This window comes from Musca autumnalis, unplaced genomic scaffold (genome assembly GCF_047663935.1).
Source record: "Musca autumnalis isolate F117 unplaced genomic scaffold, ASM4766393v1 scaffold_4, whole genome shotgun sequence".
Taxonomy (NCBI): domain Eukaryota; kingdom Metazoa; phylum Arthropoda; class Insecta; order Diptera; family Muscidae; genus Musca; species Musca autumnalis.
The window spans coordinates 249031621-249041288 of record NW_027411977.1 but is presented as its reverse complement, the minus strand read 5'-3'; the positions used below and the strand labels follow the sequence as shown (position 1 = coordinate 249041288).

Genomic DNA, 9668 nt, shown 5'->3' with positions numbered 1-9668 from the left:
TCATCAAAATTTAATTTTTTGTGTTACTTTTTACAATTTAAAGTCTATGTCCGAATTTACATTAGGCGAGTTTACTTGCGGCAATTGTCAGTTTGATGGAGAGAGAGGTGAGGCATATGGTAACCCTTTGCCTCTCAGTCCCCTCTCTCACCTACAAACTGACAATTGCCGCAAGTAAACTCGCCTAATGTAAATTGGGACTATCTAGCTTAAAAAACCCCCTTTACAGTGCGTCACCTTTAGGTGTTGTTGTGACGCCTTTCCAAATCCATCGTATTTCCTGTATGGCAGTAATATCGGCCTTGTACTTTTCAAGTACGTCTGCCAATGCGAAGACTACACCTTCTTTATAAAGAGTGCGAACATTCCAGGTGCAGATTCGCAGATTATGGTCCTTCAAACGTTTGCGGGGTTCGTCAACTTTAGAGGGGTTTGTTTTTCTTTTCTTTCGTTTTTTCATAGTAGGCTGTTTTTTCTAGGGGAGGGTTACTAACACGACGCCCAAACCCAAGTTTTTAACGTTCTTATGGGTGAACGCGCGGCCATCTTAGCTGACTACCTTTAACGGGTGTTAAAGGCAGTTCCCCAGGTACCACCACGGGGAGGTCAGTGTTCACTTGAGATGAAAGAGGGACCAGGATAAATCCTAGGCTTTGCCATGTTAAAACCGGCCAGGACCGTTCCTTGGTATCTTCCATCCCCTACGTCTGCAACATCGCTCATCGTAAATTGTGGTGGTACCTCCTCAGCTGAGGGGGCTCTTATACAGCGTATTACACACTTTTACGCCCTATTAAACTCAGGGTGCGGTATAAACAGCTCTACGCTTCGCGTCTGTCACTGTCACCGTTAAAGGTAACAGCCGCTCTATCATCCCTGTTTCCCGGATACTAGAGCGGTTTAACCGTAGCCAACAATCTACTCAATCCTATATCAAGTTTACATTTTCAGTTGGTCTAGCCACTAATCTGGCTTTACTTGGCTTCAAGAGTAAGTTCCCCAACACTTGGGTCTTCAAGATTCGCCGTCTGCAGGGAAAGTTGGTTTAATTTCGGGTATTTAACCAGCTGGTATGCAACTAGCAGCTGCAACTGTTATGCAAATTCTCTCAGCTGCCCGAGAATCTGAGAGATTGGACATTTTTCGGTGATTGAGCTCGGACTGAGCCCTTGTCAATTATATTTTCTATGGTTTGCCTTTTTAACGGAGAATGGTGACGTCTGGCGAACTGTACCTCTCTGGGCATTCCCCGGCATAATTGTTGAAATGACGGGCCCTGACTGATCCACTACGCCGTCTTATACTTCAATTTAATAAATTCTATTCTCAGATCGATCTATCCGAAAGTAAAGTCAGTTTAAAACGACAAATAATATTCCATCTGAATACTTAATCCAAATCTAATCTGAATTGTATATATGTAAATAAGTTTAGTCTGTACGGATATTTGTATTATCTATAGACTCAATATAAAACGATTCCTCTGACTCAATCATGTGCATTGAACTGACCGCCGTGGAATTTTATGTAATTCGTGTTAGAGAAAGGCCAAACTTAACCCCATTTTGTACTAGTTTTTATTTTATAAATTATGCGGTTGTAGTTCCCATAATAAATGTTATAGAAAGCGCGCGCATGGGTCCAAACTGCTTATTATTCACCACCACGACTAACTGTTATCTTCTCGTCCCTATGAGTGGATTACAACACTTGAGAAAAAAATTTACTTACTGTCTGTTCTACACCATTTTCAAATGTAATTCGAAGAATTTCAGTTGTAATTTAATTATTAAACATTTAAACATTTATTATTCGAAACATTTCACTTGTAATTTGAGAATTCCATTTGAAATTCGAATTATTTCTTTAATTCGAAAAAATATTAAAATTTAGTAGATTCTTGCATGTTCTAGAGTAATATTCTCAACACACCAAATTAGATTTCATTGTTTTTATTTACAACTTTCGTAAAATTACTTTAATAGTTTCTCCTTACGCAATTTTAATTTCCTTTTAAGGCATGAGAAACCATAATTTTCCCCGTGCAGAAATTCCCCATAACCGAAGGGTAATCATTAAATTCATTGCCATAATTGTGTGAATGGTTGGCGGTATTTTTGGTATTTCTTATCAATATTTGCCAGTTGAGTGAGCTAAATATCCCGCAGTTGGATAATAGTTACGCTCAATTCACACCCAATGTTCGGTGCATGCACATTCACATGCACGCATACAAACACATATGATTTCGTTACAGATGAACTCAACACAATTAAAGAGCAATAAACACACGAACACACACACACACAAACATATCCCTGGTAAAGTCATGCCATCAGAGGATGATACTTACCTCTTCTCTATAAAGTACAATAGGACTTGAAAGTTAACAACCCGACAATTGAATTGCTTTTCCAACCATAACACAATGCATCTAAATTTCTGTATTGAACAGTGGCAGAGGGAGTGGCGGAGGGAGAGAGCGGAAGTAAATCAGTTTCTTATCCTTAAGGATGAGTTCTCAGGCAATGGTCTCAAGCAATTGGTGGGTGGTGATTCAATGAAATTCCTTTTTGTAATGACATTCAATTGAGGAGCATTTCTCGTTTGCCTTTTTTGTTGTTGTTCTCTAGCTCTGCTTCTTTTTCTCTCTCTCTGTCTCTGTGCTAGCCTGCATTTTTCCATTAAATTGAAATTCCTTTCAATTTCTTCCAGGCACTTTGAACATTGCCAACGATGGCATACGATGCCACCATCATAATAAACCATTGTCGGAAGTGTATTAGCGTAATGCGCCGCATCAAAACCCATTGAAGATTATTTTTCAAAGCTCAATTTTATTTTTCTAAGATCCTACTTTCTTTCAGAAATTCGTTTAAATTATAATTAATTTACAATTAGAATAGTTTTTGTTGTTGTTAGTTTTTTTTCTTTTTAGGGGGAACAATTTCGTAATGCGTTTATACAGCAGCAGCAATGTCAATATCTTTTGCGGGGGGTTTTTTGGGGGGTTGGAGTTGAAAATTCTTCTAAACTTCTCATGGTGAAGTAGAGAATTTTCTACACAGCCAGCTCTTCTTAGGCAGTGCGTTTCTTGGCGGCACGCAATTTAGCCAATTTAGCTTGACGATAGGCAGCTTGACGGCGGGCCTTGACCAAACGGGCTTGACGTTGTCTTTGACGGGCCAAAACAACTTCAGCGGGCAAAGCATTGGCATCAAGTTCTGGGGGACCATATACCTCATCGGGAGTGTTGTACAAGACAGAGACCTCTGGTGGACCATAGACTTCATCGGGAATGGGTTCACTGGCTTCGGGAGCTTCTTCGTCTTCTTCGACAGGGAAGTCGGTGGGAGCAACTTCTTCGAATGGTACTTCGGGTTTCAATTCATCGGCTGAGGGATAAGGAGTCACCGGTTCTTCGACTTCTTGGCGAGCCAATTTGCGATTGCGTTGGATGAGGCGAGATGAACGGCCACGTATTCTTTGAGCATCACTGCCCAAAACGGCGAAAGCTACAAGGAGCATGACAATAGCGAATTGGAACTTGGCCATTTTCGTTTGGTTGATTGTTGCTTGAAAGAGCTGGGTTAGTGTTGAGTGTTAAGTGGGTTGTTTAGCTTTGGCTAAGCCTGGGACGACTGATACCATTTCGATGAATTTGCTCGAAATTTATACCGATTGGATGTCCGCTTGCTGCACAACGTTTAGATCCTTATTTGTCTAGATCGCATTAATTACCATGAATGGCCAGCATGCATAAGCAAAAAAGAAAAAAAAATAGTTGGTTGACAATCAAAGTTATGCTGATTTTATGGGCTAACGTGACCAAAATGCTCCACTCACTTTCAATTCAAGTATAGAATGGCATGCAAAAATTCATCAGCCAAAACGCCATTACCCGACACCATATATCTACCCAAATGGCTGGTGGCAGTCATCATCAGTGTGCATTTTTATTCACACACACACACACCCTCATGCAAGTAGAACAAGCTTAGCTGCTTTCATCCCCTTGCAGCATTTTATTCAGGGGAAACAACTTCACACACAACAACAAATCTCACAAAGAATTCACTACTGTGGCTAATAATAATACCAAAGCCTTAGCTACGCGCACACACACGTACAGCCATGCAATGCCTAAACAGTGCTCTGATTTCGCATAATCCCCCTCCACCCAATGCTATTCACTCGATGCGACACCACAATGCAGTGTCAAATAATTTTAATTAAGAATCCATCCATACACAAGCCAAGCGAGCAGCAAGCTGGTCATTCATTGGGCTAGCAGGCACTTGCAAGCGGACATGAGAGCACCTATTGCCAATTGTTGTCGGCATTGTCGGATTTGGAAATAGCAAACATACCGGAAATCAAAGCAATGCTGTTGCCAAAATGAACATAAAAAACAATTTGGGGGAAACAATTGCAATTCAAACATCCTCTATCAATTCATTGATGTCGCCCACCACCAACCCCCCCTGGCCCATTGAAACGGCAACAAGGGAGATGGGTGACTACTGTTAACAAAACGACAACTGTGTGGTAGTCTAAACATATTTATTGCAGGGCATACAAAATATTGTTATACATCCCTGTCGCCAGACGTCAATAATCACAACGCCACACAACTTTCCACTTCATTGACGGTTTGGCCAGCAATTGTAGCTGAAATTTCAAAGCAGAAAGGGTGTTTATTAGAGAACAAAACAGCAATGGCAATGGAGTTCTTTTGTTTGGTCTCAGCACAAAGTGAATTTATCATATTTTCAGGAACGGAGGAACGCACTATTTGACTCGGTGAGCTCCATTTGTTTCCAGTAGCTGGGGTAGTCGGTGGCATATGTTACGCAGATTCTGTAGAGAAATCAGTTTTGAAGAAAAAAAATTGAAAAAAGCGAAGGGAAGATATTAATTGGCTATTAATGTGCATTAACGGACCGGAGATTTTGAAATTCTACCCTTAGTTGGACTTACAAAAAAAAGGTGGCACCTACGAGGAATTTTGGTAATTCAGTGAGCAAGTAATGGTTTGGAGTCGAGTATCACTTGAGATGGACTATCTAGCATTTTTTAAGGTTTTTAGGGGTTCAGGGCTAAATTGAGGTTGCAGAGTTTACCAGAATCCATCTTGAATCCATCCATAAATCACTCATAAAATGAGTTGATCAATTGCATTAACTGAATGCTCAGCGGAATAATCAACCAAGCATCGGTGAGAGTTCCATTCGGATGTCTGTCACCAGAAATAATCAAGAATATACTATGAGTCAAAACAATCGGAACTTACACAAGGAGCTCTTCTAGTCAAAGGGTACTTCTATAGACCATTTCTGAAATAAGGGACCCATTCTGCGAGGAAGGATACTCCTATAGACCTTTTCAGAACAAAGGGTGTTTATATAGACCCTTTCTGAAAGAATGGGTGCTTCTATAGATACTTTCCGAAAGAAAAGGAGCTTCTATAGACCCTTTCAGAAAAAAGGGTGTTTCTATAAAGCTTTTACGAAAGAAAAGGTGTTACTATAGACCCTCTCTTTTTTAGACATTTTCCGATAAAAGTGTGCAGGATAAAAGGGTGCATCCGAAAGAATGGGTGCTTCTTTGACCCTTTCCGAAAGAATGGGTGCTTCTTTGACCCTTTCCGAAAGAATGGGTGCTTCTTTGACCCTTTCCGAAAGAATGGGTGCTTCTTTGACCCTTTCCGAAAGAATGGGTGCTTCTTTGACCCTTTCCGAAAGAATGGGTGCTTCTTTGACCCTTTCCGAAAGAATGGGTGATTCTTTGACCCTTTCCGAAAGAATGGGTGCTTCTTTGACCCTTTCCGAAAGGAAGTGTGTTTTTTTACCCTTTACTATAGAAAGGTGCCACCGTGGTGCAATGGTATGCACACCCGCCTTGCATTCAGAATATCCGCGGTTAGATTCCCAGGTCAGCAACATCAAATTTCCAACAGTGGCAAAATACCCCTCAGTATTGTTGGCGACATTTCCTGAAAATTTCAGCCATGTAAAACTTCTGTACAAGTGATATCTTAAGACACGCCGTTCGGACTCGGCGATAAACTGCAGGTCCCATATCACAATATTAATCGGGGTGCATTCATTGATATGAGAGAAGTCTCCCTTGTCCCGCCTGGGATGTTTGTGGAACATTATTATTACTACAGAAAGGATGCTTCTATTGACCCTTTCGGCAAGAAGGGGTGATTATATTTACCCCCTTGCGAAAGAAAGGGTGCTTCTATTAATCCTTTCCGAAAGAAAAGGTGCTTTTATATGCCCTTTCCGAAAGAAAGGGTGCTTCTATAGACCCTTTCCGAAAGAAAGGTTGCTTCCATTGACCCTTACCGAAAGAATGGGTGTTTATATTGACCCTTTCCGAAAGAAGGGGTGTTTATATTGACCCTTTCCGAAAGAAATGGTGCTTCTTTAGAAAGGGTCCGAAAAAATGTTGCTTTTATAGACCCTTTCCGAAAGAAAGTGTGCTTCTATAGACCCTTCCCGAAAAAAAGGTTGCTTCTATAGACCCTTTCCGAAAGAATGGGTGGTTCTGTAGACCCTTACCGAAAGAAATGGTGCTTCTATATACCCATACCGAAAGAAGAGGGTTCCTCTGTAGACGCTTTCCGAAAGAAGTGTGCTTCTATAGACCTCTTCCGAAAAAAGGGTGCTTCTTAGAGCCTTTGCGAAAGAAAAGGTGCTTCTATAGACCCTGTCCCAAAGAAATGGTGCTTCTATAGACCCTTTTCGAAAGAAAGGGTCCGAAATTATGGTTGCTGATATAGACCCTTTCCGAAATAAAGGGAGCTTTTATAGTCCATTTCCGAAAGAGAGAATCTATAGACCCTTTCCGACAAAAACGTTGCTTCTATAGAAACTTTCCAAAAGATTGGGTGCTTCTATAGACCCTTACCGAAAGAAAGAGTGCTCTGTATACCCATACCTAAAGAAAATGGTTCTTCTGTAGACGCTTTCGAAGGAAAGGTGCTTCTGTAGATCCTTTCAGAAAGAGCGGGTACTTATGTAGTCCCTTCCCGAATGAAAGGCGGTTTTCTATAGACCTTTCCCGAAAGATAGAATGCTTCTATAGACTCTTTGCGAAAGATAGGGTGCTCCCATAGACTGCGAAAGATAGGGATAGATGGGCACAAAACAATTGTCTTTCACCATACCAATGCAGGATGGAGGCAACCTAGAGCTCTATTTAGAAACCAAGTGGGGAAACGCTCTATGAGGTGTCTAATAGCTCCAAAATCCTGCAAGAACTCCATTGGCAAGGGATGGGGATTTAGAACTCGTTTCACCCATTGGATTTCCATGACCACCTTAAGCCCATGGTCCTCTGGTGTGGGGAAATGCTTTGAGAAAGGCATTGTATTTTCGTAAATTTAACAACGTCCAAACACAGGCGTCAATACTAATAACCGATGCCATGAAGATCACTTCAAAGGCGGCCCTCAATATGTTTCATTATCTTCATCCACTGGATCTTGCAGTACAGGATCTGGTAGCTAAGAGTGCACTTCGGTACAATGAGCTCAATTGATGTTGCAGCTCCGATTGCGGTCACGCTGGGACCCTAAGCGAAAATTTTGAACTTATGTGACGGAGGTACCCGAATAGCCCTTCATGGTATAGCCAGCCCTTCATGGAACTTGATGTACTTTTGGAAGTAATTTCACGATGTGCAAAGTTTCGGCCAAATCGACAGTCAATTCGTAAGCTATCGTGCTCAACAGTCATTTCGGCTGGTGCCAACAAGATTTGTTTGGGCTTTTGGACCATTGTCTCGGGATGTATGGACTTGATCGTAATAGGGCGAAAACAGTCTGCAGCAAAAATATACATGGACATGCCGTTAAACTCTGCGGAAATTTCAAGTAATGGACCCATATAGTAGTGGATCTACATATATAGTTCTATGTGTGGAAGAATTTTTAAGATCTGCAATGTTTGGACCAAATCGTTACTTACACGTAGAATTATGGTTCGCAACATTTTAGAGAAAAATGTTGATATTTAGTGGGAGGAGTAGATCGATGTGGTCCATATTTCAACATGATCCAAATTTGGACAAAATAATAAGTCAAAAACCTAAGTCCAAAGGTAGGTAGCTAATCTTCAGTCTTTGGCTCATTCCCGACCATGGACTTTATTTTATTGACCCATTTTTTATTCTTCGATTTCAATACACTAAAAATGAAACCGCTACCTCCCAAAAATGTCAATGCACTTATATTTAGAAAACTGCATTCCCTAAAGTGACCTGCATACTTTGAGAAAAAAAACTACATTCCAAGCATGTAACACTCACGCACGCACACATACACACATGGCTGCAAATGGGTTCCAGAACGTGGAATACTGTTGACAATTACATGCCTTGTGGTGCACACGATATGTGCTGCACTTAGCCTTGTGGCTTCTCCATGGAATTAGCGCTTAAAATATATGATTGTCCACAAGTATATGTATGTGTGTGTGTATGAGAGAGATGGCTTGTTTGGACATGCATGCAAGTTAATTTCAACCATATTGCATTACTGGCGTTCACTTGCATTTCCTGCCATGCTGCATATACAACATTCAAGGCAATCGTTCGGACTTGAATTCTGATTCTCATTCTCATCAACATCAACGCCATCAACATTCTCATTGTCATCATTTTTCCACACTATTGACATTTGAACCACACAGAGGACCTGAGTCGTCCTTACCCGTTTTGTTAGAAGCCACACATGTTTGTGTTTCTGCTTATGCTGCCTAACTTCATATGCTGACGTTTGGGGCTCAATGGCTAAATGGTTGGCTGCCTAGCTGCATAGCTGGCTGGCAGGCTGGTTGGCTGTTGCCTCCTGTCACTGTTTGTCCAATCCAACTAAATCCCCGAATTGTCGGTGTGTTTTGTTTGCTGTGACGGTTTTATGGAGGACCTTGTTACCCACTTTAGTGTTGTTTTATTGCCATTGGCTGATATTGCTGTTGATAATGTTTGGACGGTTGTGGCAAATTGCGCTTCATCAGGATGCATGGTACCGACTGGATGAATGAATCAAGGAACGAACGAGCAAAAAAAAAAAAAAAACATGATTGTGTATATGTCACTTTAGTGGCTTTATTGATGTCCATATGCTGTCCCTTCAAATTTAGCCATAGGCAATTTTGGATACCGCTACCACTGGGGATTTTATGGTTGTGCATGGTGTTGGCAGAGAGCTGAGGCAATTGCAATTTAATAATTTTTAGAAAAAAAGAAACTCGGAATTACATAGAGCGAACTAAAGAAGAAAATAGTTAATTGTTGCCACGGCCTTGTAATCAAGCTACAGATTAGCATTATCGCAATTTGAACGTTGAGCATATCACTGACTAAAATGTATATTTTTTATCATCTCCTTACTCTATGCAAAAATGAATAAGCCTATAGATCTGTAGGTAGTAATTCTTGCTACATTTTGCCAAAACCAGAGATCATTACTTTGTTCTCTAACCTCAAAAGATGCAGACATAATTGCTGTCTTGTAATTTTAAGCCAAACTTATTTGCATTCATCCTATTTTCCATAAAATGTTTATAGTAATTCCCCAATTATTTGATTAAATAGGATATTCCAATGATCCATAATCTCGCATCATTCTGGAAACTGTCTCTAACATAGTTGTG

The 9668-nt window shown here is 40.7% G+C and overlaps 1 protein-coding gene across 1 annotated transcript; it reads right to left on the bottom strand.

Moving 5' to 3' along the window:
* Positions 1-2817: 2817 nt before the first annotated feature.
* LOC141403636 (uncharacterized) lies at positions 2818-3641 on the bottom strand. Its single transcript, XM_073986368.1, has one exon. The coding sequence runs from the start codon at positions 3553-3555 to the stop codon at positions 3079-3081; it is 477 nt and encodes a 158-aa protein (XP_073842469.1). The 5' UTR covers positions 3556-3641; the 3' UTR covers positions 2818-3078.
* Between the last annotated feature and the right edge of the window lie 6027 nt (positions 3642-9668).

Coding starts and splice junctions, on each gene's coding strand:
- LOC141403636 (XM_073986368.1), bottom strand. CDS start 3,555: ATGGCCAAGTTCCAATTCGCTATTGTCATGCTCCTTGTAGCTTTCGCC.